Source organism: Trichomycterus rosablanca, chromosome 10 (genome assembly GCF_030014385.1).
Source record: "Trichomycterus rosablanca isolate fTriRos1 chromosome 10, fTriRos1.hap1, whole genome shotgun sequence".
Lineage (NCBI taxonomy): Eukaryota > Metazoa > Chordata > Actinopteri > Siluriformes > Trichomycteridae > Trichomycterus > Trichomycterus rosablanca.
In genome coordinates, this window is record NC_085997.1 from 26,718,685 (window position 1) to 26,733,079 (window position 14,395).

Genomic DNA, 14,395 nt, shown 5'->3' on the forward strand with positions numbered 1-14,395 from the left:
AAAAATATCCAGCCAACAGCGCCACGTGGGCAGCGTCCTGTGACCACTGATGAAGGTCTAGAAGATGACCAACTCAAACAGCGGAAATAGATGAGCGATCGCCTCTAACTTTACATCTACAAGGTGGACCAACTAGGTAGGAGTGTGTAATAGAGTGGACAGTGAGTGGACACGGTATTTAAAAACTGCAGCAGCGCTGCTGTGTCTTATCCACTCATATCAGCACAACATACACTAACACACCACCACCATGTCATTGTCACTGCAGTGCTGAGAATGATCCACCACCCAAATAATACCTGCTCTGTGTTGGTCCTGACCATTGAAGAACAGGGTGAAAGCAGGCTAAAAAGTATGTAGAGAAACAAATGGACTACAGTCAGTAATTGTAGAACTACAAAGTGCTTCTATATGGTAAGTGGAGCTGATAAAATGGACAGTGAGTGTAGAAACAAGGAGGGGGTTTTAATCTCATGGCTGATCAGTGTATATTTGGTAAAGTTCTTGTCACCTTCCATGAGGTGACAACAATGTGGAAGGAGGACAAGGCAGGAAACACCCCGGTTGGTTGCCAGTCCATCACAAGGCAGACATACACACACATGGCAGTTTTAGAAGATTCAATGAACCTGACTGCATGTCATTGGATCGTGTTTTTGGGTGGTAACCTACCCACTGCAACCCTGTCACAGACACACACACACACATTCACACCAATACACCAATTTTGTATCTCCAGTTTACCTAACTTACATGTCTTTGGACTGTGGGAGGAAACTGGAGCTCCTTGAGGAAACCCACACAGACACAAGAAGAACATGCAAACTCCACACGAAAGAAATTGGACCGCGCCACCTGAAAAAAATTGACCCAGTACTTTCTTGCTGTGAGGCAACAGTACTACCTGTCTTAGCCATTTTTTAACTTGACTTAATGACAGCAAAGTCTGCAAGAACACCCTGCATTTGTGTAAGATATATTTATAGGGCATTATTTCTTCATTTTCACCAACGGCTTTAACTTAATTGACTTTTAAACAGTCTCAGATTTTAGTGAACAACTTTAGTCATTAAAATTCATTTTCCAGGCAGAAGTTGTACTTGGTGCACAAAACTAATGACTCATTAATCACTTTCACTTCATGTCCATTGATTTCTTCTAAAGCTGTGAAAGTACTGGATCTTATAAATGTATCAATGTAAGTATAATTTAGTCCACACCTTGGAAACTAATTTCCTTGCACAGTTTATCTGATGTAAGTTAATTAAGAAATCAGATCATATCTAACTCTGTCACACTACATCCAGACGTTTTTTAATTTTGCGTGTGACAATTGGTGCTGGTGTCACATTATGTAGGAAATAATGTGAAATAATACATTATAATATTATATTTTGTTATAATTATTATTAATTATAGACATTATTATAAATTAAAATGCACATCTTCGCCCCTGCTGTTTAATAAATTAAATTCAAAGGTTTTTTAAGCACACACTACCAAACGTGCCACTGTACTGCTAACTATTTATTCATTTCTCCGCAAGTCTAGGTACAGTGGTGTTCAAAAAAATAGCAGTCCAACACCCACCATTAACCTGATAAATCACTGTTTTTAGTAGAAATGCTATTTCTACATAGCAAATAATTTACCTGAAAGTGTAGTAGAGTAATGAAAACAAAACAAACCCAACAATTAGGACATGCATGCCGCTCATTCTGAGTAATCGAAGCATTGATTGGGGTTGTTCAAAATAATAGCAGTGAGGATTTCAATTGGTGAAGTCATTCATTCTGCAGAAGAACAGGTGTCAATTTTGGCCATTATTTAAGGTAGGAGGGTGGCAAATGTTGCACAGGTTGGTCATAGCACATTTTCTTCTGAAATACTGGATAAAATGGGTTGTTCCAGACATTGTTCTGATGAACAGCATACTTTGATTAAAAAGTTAATAGTAGAGGGAAAAAACATACAGAGAAGTGCAGCAAATTATTGGCTGCTCAGCTAAAATGATCTAAAATGCTTTGAAGTGACAACCAAAACCTGAAAGACGCAGAAGGAAGCATGGAACTACTGTTTGAAAGGATAGAAGAATAGCCAAAATGGCAAAGGTTCAGCCAATGATCACCTCCCGAAAGATCAAGGAACATCTGAAGTTACCAGTGAGTACAGAAGATGATTAAGTGAAGCCAATTTACCAGCGAGATCTCCTTGCAAAGTCCCGTTGTTAAGAAAAAGACATGTCCTGAATGGGTTCAAATTTGCCAGGGAACACATTGACTGGTCCAAAGAGAAATGGCTCAACATTTTGTGAACTGGTGAAAGCGAAATTGTTTTTTTTTGGGTCTAGTGGCCGTGGACAGTATGTCAGACGCCCCCCGAGCACTGAATTCAAGCCAAAGTTCACTGTGAAGACAGTTTAGCATGGTGGTACAAAATGATGATTTGAAATATGTTTTTCATATCATGGTGTTACGTCTGTTTATCACATACGAGGGATCATGCATGAGTTTAAATATATCAGAATACTTGAGGAGATTATGTTGGCCTATGTCGAAGAAGAAATGTCCTTAAAATGGGTGTTTCAACATGACAATGACCCAAAACATCTTGGTTACAGACAAACAAGATTGAGGTAATAGAGTGGCCAGCCCAATCCCCTGACCTCAATCCCATAGAGAACTTGTAGGCTGACATCTGAAATGTGTTTTTTTTTTAGGCAAAACCCCAAAATTCAGAAGAACTGTGGAATATAGTCTAATCATCCTGGACTGGAATACCTGTTCAGAGGTGCCAGAAGTTGGTCGACTCCATGCAACACAGATCTCGGAAACAATTGTTATGCCATTAAATATTAGTTCAGTAATTTAAAGTATAACCTCAAAAATTTTTAGTTGATACATTTTTTAAAGTAAAATGCTGGCACTGATATTTTTTTGAACAACCTAATATTCATTTTTCTTAACTTTCTGTAAAGGCACAAACTGTAACACAAACTGGCTAGATGTTCTTAATGTTTTGATTTAGAATTGAAAGTGTAGTATTTTCAGTGCATTTGCATTTATGGAAATAAAAGTTATTATAATGATTTTGTTTTGTGCTTTATTCACTTTTTTTAAATCACTGCTATTTTTTTGAACACTACTGTATAATAATTAATGAGGTAATAATTTCTTAAGTTAATAAATTTCTAATAAATCCAATGCACCTACTAAATCAAACTAAAATTGCTTTTAGAATGCAAATTTACTTCATGAATTAGGTTTACATGACATGTTTAAAGGTACTCATGTAAAGTACCTTTAAATTTGTACCTTATTCAGTGCCAATAGTACAATTTACAAACTCTCTAAACTCAGTAAATCTAATTAAAATGACTGACAAACAATCAAATCCAAATGTACTCCGCTAGTGTACAGTGCATTCATTTACCTTACGAATCAAATTAAAACGGCTGTCATAAAGTACAAGTCTACTAAATGAATTAAGTTCAAATAACTGCCAAAAATGTCTGTTTACTCAATAAATCTAAGTTGAATTTGGGCAAGAGACTTCTTTCTACATCAGCATCCCTTTAGATTAAGTGACCAGATTCAGCAATCTGTAAAAATAAGGCTCATCTATCTTGGGAAATAAACTGCACCCCTGCCTTCTGTGCATGAAGCTTTGCTCTTTCTGCTAGATATAAATGCTCCTGGTACAAACAGACTGACCTCCTTAATTAAATTCATGCTGATGCTTGTCTGTCCCTGATGCACTTATTTGCATTACAGTGTTGATAGTTTCAGACGATAAACAAGAGCATGCCTTTATATGACATGCCATTATGATCTAAATAAGCAGTCAAAACCCAGTTTCACCGGACACCGACATCCTTTAATTCCTTATGTGCACCGTATGTACAGACAGGAATTACGATTTTGGGATTAAAAACATTACACTTTTTACATGACATTATCTACAAGTTTATAATCATAGTTCGAATACTTAATTAAACAAAGCACAAATGACAGAATAGAAAAAGAACCAAGATTTTTTTCTCATCACTTATGATTTACATACACACATACTTCAAGAGAGAATTTGTCATTTTATACTTCAAGAGAAATTCAGAGGAAAACAAAATAAATAATTAAACATAACATTATTGACAGAATTTACAGTGTTTGTCCTAGAGGTCACAGCCTCGTGCACATTTCTGTTTACTCTGCACAGATATTTTTATCTTGCTTTGCAGGGGATTTTTCGGATGTGTTTGGGAAAATGGAGTGTGTCATACGCAGGTATTAAACCATCTTTGCAGCTTAAGGGCAAAAGTCTTCATTTCATACATTCAGGCTTAATACCTGGTAATGACTGACAAGACAATAAATAAGATGGTCCCTGTGTACACCACCACAGTACACCAATAATAATATATCCTTCATATTTTACCTTGGAGAAGCTTGCAATACGCAGCAATGAGCTATTCTTTTCTATTAAAAAGAAAAAGCAGAGATCTACTGGCCAAGAACTACCCAGGCAGTCAGAACCAGAATAAAGTATTTAGTCTGGTTTGATTTTACCAGAGGAATTATATGCCACAAAAACATCCTTTAGAAGTCCTTAAATGGGACACTTGCTCCAGGGATCACACCCTGACCTGGATGGGACTGGGATATGTGTAATAGAGGTCTGACTCTACTGGTGACTGCTCAAGTCCAGTGCACCCATATCCAAACTTAAAGCCACAACTTTGCTGGTTGGCTGTGTTTATTGGTGGAGATGTTTCCACATCAATAAGAAACTAAGATTTACCAGCACAGTGCAATAGTTTAAAGACAACAGTTTAAAGATGAATTGTGGGTAGTGCCATCCATTGGCAGATACACTGTGTCAACATGTTTTTATTAGTCAATTGCAACAGTGCGTTTTTAACTGATGCCAAATGCCAATATTCATAAAAGGCCAATCATAATTTTATAGTTTAATATATATTGCCAAAACATCTGTATTGAGCTATTTCTGAAATTTAGAAACATTTTTGATCTACCAGCATAGTGTAGCATTAACTGGCTGTCTGACCTGCCCAAAAGCTCCTGTTCTGCAATAGTACAATCCTCTAGTCTGTACAAAGCACATCCACACAAGTGTTGGATACATTATACTCAGCATAACTGTACTGCACTATTTTTATACCTCAACACACCAGGTGTGTTATTTACCATTTCTTTAGTGGTTGGATGTTTGGCATGTTACTGACAAATACCACTTACCGATATTTAACACAACTGGCAAGCTTATATAAAGAAAATCTGATTCCTTCATTATTACCAGTCATGCACTTTATAATAGTGCTGTACTATTTTCTCACTAAGTAGGTCATGTCAGATTCTCAAAATGTTCCTAATAGCTGTTTATGGAATCACAAACCCTAATTGTAGATGTTTTGTACCAAGATTATACTCATAACAATAATATTTTATATGTGAATTTTACACTTGTCAATTGCATCTCTGGATGACCATACTAAAATTTAAATTCATATCTGATTAGTAGAGTCGACCATAAATGTAGCATCCGCCTCATAATGCCCATGCATCTACTTTTAATAGTTTTATGCAAATGCTTTTTACTGCATTAAAACATACACTGTACTTCAGGTAATCAGGTATTCCACGTGCCCATTTGAACTGCCTTATAAGCCCCGAAATAGCTTAATACATAGAAACCCAAATTGAAGGAGAGAAATAAATGGCTGTGTTACAATGTAATTACTGGTAGTTTCTCTGCAGGGCAAATGAATTCTTCTCAGCAAGCAAGACAAAACAACATTGATTTAATTTAAACTTAGACCAGACACAAATATAATAAAGACCTGCCCTAGATATTTGCAATTATCCCAGTAGTCATGATTAATCTGTATTAAGATGTAATGTGACACTTAATATAGACAAAGTGCATTGGGTGTATTTTTGGCATAGCCTTTTTGACACCTTATGACAAAAAATGTCACCTTTCACAAGCTGAAAGACGTAGGGTATGCATTAGGGTATGCTCATTATGTAACACATTCAGTAACTGGCACATATACATAACGGGTCAAAGAAAGAACAGTGGCCTGTATGCAGAAGATAATAGAACTGGAGCAGGTCTAGAGCATTCGGCTGTTTTTAAAATGCATCATTACCCATGAGTTATCATTTGTTTTTATATATAGGATCAAGCACTTTCATTGTTTAAAGAAAAGACAGAAGTACCATTGTTGAACACCCATTCACACAGTTACTACATCATTCACCATCCAGGCTATTTACATGTACAAGTTACCGGGTTGAAGAGAGTGCAATTCGGCCGTGGTTTTAGAAACTGGCTCTAGTCACAAGGAGCAGATACGGTAGCTACATTTCACAGAGCAGCTTACACGGGACAGTTTGAGAGGATCTGCTATTCAGTCAGACAGGAGCAAAGCCTGACGGTAAGCAGATGCAGAAGAGCAAAAGTCCTCCAGTTGCTTTGTGGTTGATATGTCTTTCACCTTCTTCTGCTTGTCACACAGTCCTCCAGAGCACCTGACCACTTGTAAACTGGTTTCACATTTGTGATGTCGTATAAAGACCCGTGTAGACTGACAGCACTGCTGTCACTTCCTGCTCACACTGGATTCAGCGGGCCTCTGCTGCTGAATTAGTCTCTCAATCTCTACTCCCAGAGTCTGCAGATTCTCCTGTACGGAGAGAATCACATCACACCGTCGTCAGGAATTTTAATAGAGCTCTGCTGCTTTTCACTTTTAACTTGACACAGTTAAAAAAAGGCATAATCAGCAAGGTAACAGATGAAATATGGCAACAATAGATTAACAGTTTAAACAAAGGAAATTACTGTTTTTAACCTGTAGCTGATTGGCTATGTGGTGAAGGTGTGGCCTACATCTCTATACCCATTATTTATACAGTGGTACCTTGCAACTCGACGTCCCTTAAATTTAAAATCTTTGAAATTTGACACCCTTCGTTAAGAAATTTATACCTTCAAACTCGACGTTTACCTTAAACTCGACCTGTGCGACTGTCACTTTGCTCAGTGCTCGGCTTGAGCAGTGCGGTAAAACGTAATCAAAATGCGAATATGAGATGAATCTGCATTTGTGTGGAATAACCGTCAAATTCATTTTGAAAGCACCACATGTATCTGTGTTTAGCTGGATTTTCCCCGTTTCACTTTTAAACTTGTGTTACAGCTCGGGGTGCTGAGAAATGGTGAGAATCAGCTTTTTTTCCCGAGAGAGTCTAAGACACTTATTGTTAAAAAAACCTTAACGTGACTTAATGTATTAAAAGAACAACATTGGAACACTAAACTTCTCTCTTCACTATTAAGAAGCAAAAGGAAACAATAAAGAAGTACAGGTAAAGTGTAGGTTTAATTGTATTTAACTGTTTTTCAATTGTATTTCAGTGTTTTTATATTATATTTGTGTTATTTTCAGTGTATAAGTGCCAAAAACAACCCCAGTATTTTACATTAGCCTAAAATACAGTATATACCATGAACGCATAAACAGGACCATGAACGCATAAACAGGTTTCCCATACATCCTTATGGAAAAAATACTCTGAAACTCAACGCCTTTTACACTTGACGCCACTTCCAAAACCAATTACTGTCGCGTTTCAAGGCACCACTGTATGCATTAATGCATTTGTGCACCTACTTGTCCATTGTTGTGGCCCTTTGTGATTAAGCTGACAAAAAGTTTAGATAGCACTAGTCTAGATAAAAGAGCAAAATCCTGTGTTCTAACTTTTCTAGCAGTGCTTGCCAAGTATTTCCTACTCACAAGCCAAAAAACATTCTAAATCAATAAAAACAACAATCTCAGTCAATAAATGTTTTTAGATGCAAGGCACCTCTTGGACATGTTGGGAGTGGGAAAATAATCATAAAAACAGTGCTTCATTGTGTAACCAATAGTAATTTTGTAAAAACTTGGCATTTAGTTGCTTATTAGCTGTAAAATTAAAGTATTTATTTATTAGGATTTTAATGTCATGTTTTTTAAATGCATTTTCTCCCCATTTTCTTCCTGATTTAGCACACTCAATTTTGTCTTCCGCTGCTGAGAGATACCAGATTGCATCCAAGGAGAGCACGTCTCTGCACACGCCTCTTCCGACACGTGTACAGCCCTCCTCTTCTCGCCCCTGCATTCTGCACAGGCGCCTCTCCCGCCAGTCAGGGTCCTTACGTATGAAGACCCACCCACACATAGTGCAGCCCCCACCCTGCAGATATGGTGGCCAATTAGTATCTGCTGCAGGCACTGCCAATTATGCCCACCAAATGGCGCCCAGTCAACCGGTGGCAACACGAGTTTCGAACTGAGGAGTTCAGAAACTCGGTGCTGGTGCGCTAGCGGAATATCCCGCTGCGCCACCTGGGCACCCAACGTCATGTTTTACAGTCTTTGGTGACATTCATGACAGAAACTGTAGTTACTCGTTACACAAGATTCCTTAGTTCACAAGTTTAATGTCAAACACAGTCATGGACAATTTTCTCCAAATAACCTGACTGCATGGCTTTGGACTGTGGGAGGAAACCGGAGCTCCCGGAGGAAACCCACGCAGACACGGGGAGAACATGCAAACTCCACACAAAAAGGACCCAGACCACCCTACCTGGGTATCGAACACAGGACCTTGTTGCTGTGAGGCGACAGTGCTACCCACCGAGCCACCCAAACAAACAAAAAAAAAAAGAACACGAAATCTCTCTGACAGGTGAAAAAACTGCATCATGACATTTATAATTTTACTGACAAAAATGTAGTTTGACTAGCTTATGAAAAAACTAACAAAAAAAAGAAAATGAATGACACAGAGCTTATTTAAAGATGCCTTAAATCAGTGAAACAATCACAGTCCCTTTCTACTTCAGTAAGATATTCTGATAGATCTTTTCTTTTGTGTCTAATCTTGTTATTTCTTCACACTGAGATCTAATCCCATGTGATCTTTTTGCTATTGCATTCCCATGTACAGCAGAGCACTAGTCATTCAACCTTTCTGTTCACAGCATGGGAATGTACCCACTGTGTCTTATTCATTTATCTTGGCTCTGCATGCTTTGTTTCTGTTATCTAGCCCCTAAAATCCCAGGCAAGTAAAAGCTGTGATTTTATCAGCTGCTGTGCTGTACCACTTCCAAACCTAATACTCAAATACTTAAATGATCACACTGTGACTTAATAGTGCAAAACAAATCATGTAAGAACCAAGTGGATATGACAGGTTTAAGCTTGATATAGTGTACATGTGTGAATTATGGACGGTCATTTTACCTTGAGTGTTATGTTCTTGAGCAGTGTGTCCTCCAGCACAGCTTGGAGCTTGTGGTTAATCTCCAGTGAGAGGTCAAGAGTGAGGGCACTGTCGGCTGGGTGTGATGTGTACAGAGAGGCCATTATGCCCCCTTTCCTACTCAAGTGGGCTTTGGTAAAGTCTGATGCCTCAGATGAGAGTGCTCCAGTCTCTTCCCTAAGCACGTAGCTCTGGATAATTCTGCAAAACATGAATGAGCTGCATGTTAATAATCAGGCTCACTTACACACTGCCACCAAGTGTGATAACCTGTAAAAGCTTCGTAATGGCAGCTGTTCCATGATATATTAGTGCCATATTTATGTAGTGCCATAGGGTTTTCTTATTTTTCTTTACAATGTTTTCAGCTGAGTCTTTTTTGTGTGGAGGAGTGTGGAGGAGTGCTGCAGACTATGTGAGGCCAGTAACTGCTTAATTTTTACCAACCAGCAGTGGATTTCTACAGCGCTTTTAACAAGGTGGAGTTTAACTCCCTGTATTCCTCCACCAGTGCCTCAACCAATCAGTAGGAGTTGCTGTTGCAGGTTACAAGTTACACTCCAAGCTGAAGGTAATTTAATATTTAGGCTACTTAAAAAAATATATATTGTTTGCAATTTATGAATGACTAATACTGTGTCCACTGTAGTTAAAAAAGTTGTTATGCACAATGCAAAAAAAAGACGGCAACATCTTCTAAGTACACTGTATTAAAAGAACAAAATCTTGACCAAATTATACGCTAAACCACAAGTTATAAAATCTAATTTATTTTAAAGAGGCTCTTTTAAAATAGAATCGAGAACAGCTCTGTGATGAAGGAAATTTGAAAACATTATTGCCTCTGCCATTACTGTTGACGCATAAAAAGAACATGGAAAATAACTGTCCTGTCAATGTCCTCTACTCCACACCTTTTAACCAAATTGACACATAACCCACAAAAAGACCAGCTCAATTTGTCTGCTTCATTCAGGCTATGGCTTAATACTTGTGAACATGTAATGCCTGTCCTTAGAAAGTCCTCTTCTCAGTATTCTTTGACCTTAGTATTTTTTAATAATTTTGCTATTGTCTATATAAAAGATGATACATTGTGTACTGTTTAAACTGATATTTCCAGAAAGGATCAATAACAAACCCCATGGTTATGAGCTATCTAAAATTAATAGGGAAAAAAACTATAATTTTAAGCACCATGAAATAAGCAAAAAAAGCTTGACTAGAAAGGAATTAAGGGAGGAAATGATTCTAAATTGTCAGATATGAACAAACTACATAAACAGATAAAAAAGTACAAAATCACATTTTTAAGAGAGGTCACTGAACAGCTGGCTTACCTGTAACTTATCCTGGGTCCATTAAACTCAATTTCCATCATGATAGTATTTAACAGAACAAAATACAAAGAAATTACATTCTGCCTGGAACTTTACAGCTTACATCTAATGGGATGGCCTAAAGTAAAAGTTCAGTCTGAATCTATAAAACAGTACTGTACTCACATTCTCCAGGGAGAATTCAGTCAAAGTCTAACACAGATATTTGATAGGAGCTCAGAACCATGGCAACATGTCCTGAAATGATTTGACTCTCTGTTACTATATAAAGCTATAGCCAGGGCTGAACAGCATTGACCTGATTCTCTCCAACAGCAGTATAAGCAGCAAGGACAAGGCAAGGGCAGCAAGAGGCTAACAACACGCACATGCATTGAGAAAACTCACAAGCAACCAAATGTGAACCACAAAGTGGCAATCAAACAATACTAATATAGTGTATATATAATCATGGTAACATACTAACAGCTAATATACATTTTACTAGGTACACCCACCTTAAACATACACTTAGTTTTAACCATGTCATAAGGAACACCATATAATCATTTTGTTTTAGATATATAGTTACTGAGTATAGCTCAGATGCCACACAAAATGTGTCAGATACTCTCTACACTGTCCATCAATAGAAAGTGACCACAGAAGACCACCAATGGTCAGATAGTATCTGCTTGGTGGAACATTACTATACACTGTGTCTAAACAGCATGTTCACTAGTTGCCGTATTTTGAAGCAAAGTGTACATCCTCTAGCTGAATTTCTTTTGGTTGACAGATGAGTTTCAGCCCATTAGTAACAGTATAATAAATACTACACTAACAAAGCAGTGTCAGTGCTGTTTCAAGAGTATGGTTTTGTATCTGGTTAGTGTGGGTCCTGTGGTGGGGGTCTGTTTCCATTGACTTTAAAGGTAGCTAAAAAAAATATGCATATCAACAAATAGGACATGGCTACAGGTATTTCTATAATGTAGGTGTCATAGAGCAATAGAGTGCAGCATTTTAGTATTTACAGGTTAAATCAAGATTTTAGAAAAAATTATGCTTATTTAACACTAATAAATCTGTGTTATTTATTCACTTCACTTCAGTGAATGTTTTATCCTAATCAAGGTCGTGGTGGACATGGAGCCTACCCAAACACACTGGGCACAAGGCAAAAATGCACCCTGGACAAGGCACTTATCCATCACTGGGTATTATATGCTTACTTACAAATCATTTACTTACACCCTGGGAAAATTAAAAGGGGCAAATCCACCTAAAGGCATGTACTTTGGAGAAAGGAGGAAATTCGTGTACTCACAAATGAAACATGTAAAACATCAAGTGACAAGGATTAAACCCAAATCCCCCAAAAACTGAAGCTGTGAAGAAGACTGCTGTAATTACTTATGATGAATTACAAAACATATTTGTTCCTGCTTAAAATAACTGCATCGGCCCTTTAAATGACCCACATTGAGGTTTTTTTTTTCAAATTATTAACTGCCTAAACACTCAGCTGCCTTTATTTTAGCTCTGCACCACTTGCACACTTAAATTTAAAGTCCAGACTTAATTTGAATGAATGCTTTACCACAAGCTACCAATAAATAAAATTAATACATAAAAGCTTACTTAAGTAAAAATGATCCTACAATTACAACCAACATACATCAGGTGAGCAGTCTTTTCCTATAAAAGTGTGAAATTTACAATAACTAATCTGACCACATAGACAATAAAAGCAACGTGGTATATCAATGAATGGCTTTAGTTACAATTGCATTCTGAGGTTCCAGTCAGTTTAGTTTCTTTTTTCCTGTTATATTAAACAGTTAATGGACTGAAGAGGAAGCCTTCATTTAGTAAATATTATTTTATTACTGAACACTATACAAACAGTAATCATCAGAAAGAGAAAAAACAGCAAACATATACCTCACTGTTCAAATGTGTTTAACTTTAGTTCATAAATCTGGGGCGGCATGGTGGCTAAGTAGGTAGCACTGTTGCTTCACAGCAAGAAGGTCCTGGGTTCGATCCCCAGGTGGGGCGGTCCGGGTCGTTTCTGTGTGGAGTTTACATGTTCTCCCCGTGTCTGCGTGGGTTTCCTCCAGGTGCTCCGGTTTCCTCCCAAAGTCCAAAGACATGCAAGTGAGGTGATTTGGAGACACTAAATTGTCCATGACTGTGTTCGATATAACCTTGTGAACTGATGAACCTTGTGTAATGAGTAACTACCGTTCCTGTTATTAATGTAACCAAAGTGTAAAACATGATGTTAAAATCTTAATAAACAAACCAACAGTTGTGTGGTGGTGTCCGAGAGCCAGTATATTTAGTTAGTTTTGTCAGTTCTGCTCACATGAAACAAAACTAGATTTCTTTTCTAAACATTCTATAATTGTTGTTTATTATTTAGTTACTATAAAGTCATTCATTGAAGTCTATATTGTTGGATTTGTGACTGAACATAAGCTTTACTACATGTAATCTGATTTAAAAGTAGAATTGTATAATTATCAAAATTGTGTTTGTTTTGGTTAGCTGATGAGCAATGGTTGCTACTTAAATAAGAATATAAATAGTTGCTTTGCTTACAAAGGACCCAAATTCCTCCTACAGACAGATTTCTACACCTTTATTTTTGCAATTTTGCTTTTTCACTCACTTTGTCTTTTTCCTGATCTCCTCCACAAGCTGTTTGATGTGATCCTCCAAGAATTCGATTTTCTCATTTTTGCGTGCATGGGTTTTCTGTAGTCGCACAATGCGCTCCACTAACACGGCTTTGTCCACCTCTGGAAAACTGTCCACCACCACCACGGAAGAACCTGACTGGTTCTCGGGGGATCGATCATCCATACTGCTGCCTCTGACATTCAAAGAGCCTGAGAGAGACAGAAGAAAAAGTGAAAGCACTTTAGTGACAGTCAAACCTTTCGGGACACTAAAGTTTTACAGAGCACACCGCGTTTACTTCCAGCTCAAATAAAGAACAGGATCTTTTAAGACGATGAGAAAAAAGATGGCACATTGACAAAAGAAAGACAAACAAATGATGTAACTCCTGTAGGAAGAGAAGTTTAACATCTACTGTCTTACTAAAAACAGAAGCTGTCTGGGTCTGACCTTGGATTCACATGAATAGTAATTTTTCATCAGCAAAATTGTAAAACCCCTGGACACTATTGAGTGCTCCTGCATCAAATTAGAGTTCTGATTTTTAACACCTCTGCTAATGAACTGACTTGAGTTGAGTATGATGAGTGTAACAATACACAGCTGTTATTATTTAAAATATAACGTCGTAGCTACCACGTGAAATGGTAAGTGTTTGTTTATATCATTTAACCAAACCCTGGAGCCTTTCCCCCTAGCACTGTTATCCCGAAAAAGGTACAGTGAGATCCATGGTATTAAGCAAGTGAGGCAAGATAGTCAAATGACCTTGTGTCAAATGACAAGAGCTTGATCGCAGCATTACAGAGAGCATACACACCACTGCCAGGGCAGCTTAACTTCATGTAAACAAAGGCTGCATTTCAATTTAACACATCCTACTTTATTTAATACAAAAACAGTCAAATGTGATAAACCAGAACTAGCTCAGCATTCAGAATGTTATTATGAAACAAACCTAAACATTTTAATCAGAACACAAATGCAGTTAGTATTATAATGGCTCTTCCTGACATTAGTGTAGCTATTAAATCATAAGCA

The 14,395-nt window shown here is 37.5% G+C and overlaps 1 protein-coding gene across 1 annotated transcript in view; it reads right to left on the reverse strand.

The window, feature by feature from the left end:
* Positions 1-3,862: 3,862 nt before the first annotated feature.
* ccdc186 (coiled-coil domain-containing protein 186) overlaps positions 3,863-14,395 on the reverse strand; it is a 32,759-nt gene continuing 22,226 nt past the window's right edge. The window contains exons 14-16 of the mRNA XM_063003045.1: positions 13,344-13,563; positions 9,326-9,545; positions 3,863-6,706 (exon numbers count right to left, since the gene is read on the reverse strand). Coding sequence (XP_062859115.1) covers positions 6,623-6,706; positions 9,326-9,545; positions 13,344-13,563 — 524 coding nt within the window. The 3' untranslated portion in view covers positions 3,863-6,622. The remainder of the gene's footprint in view (positions 6,707-9,325; positions 9,546-13,343; positions 13,564-14,395) is intronic.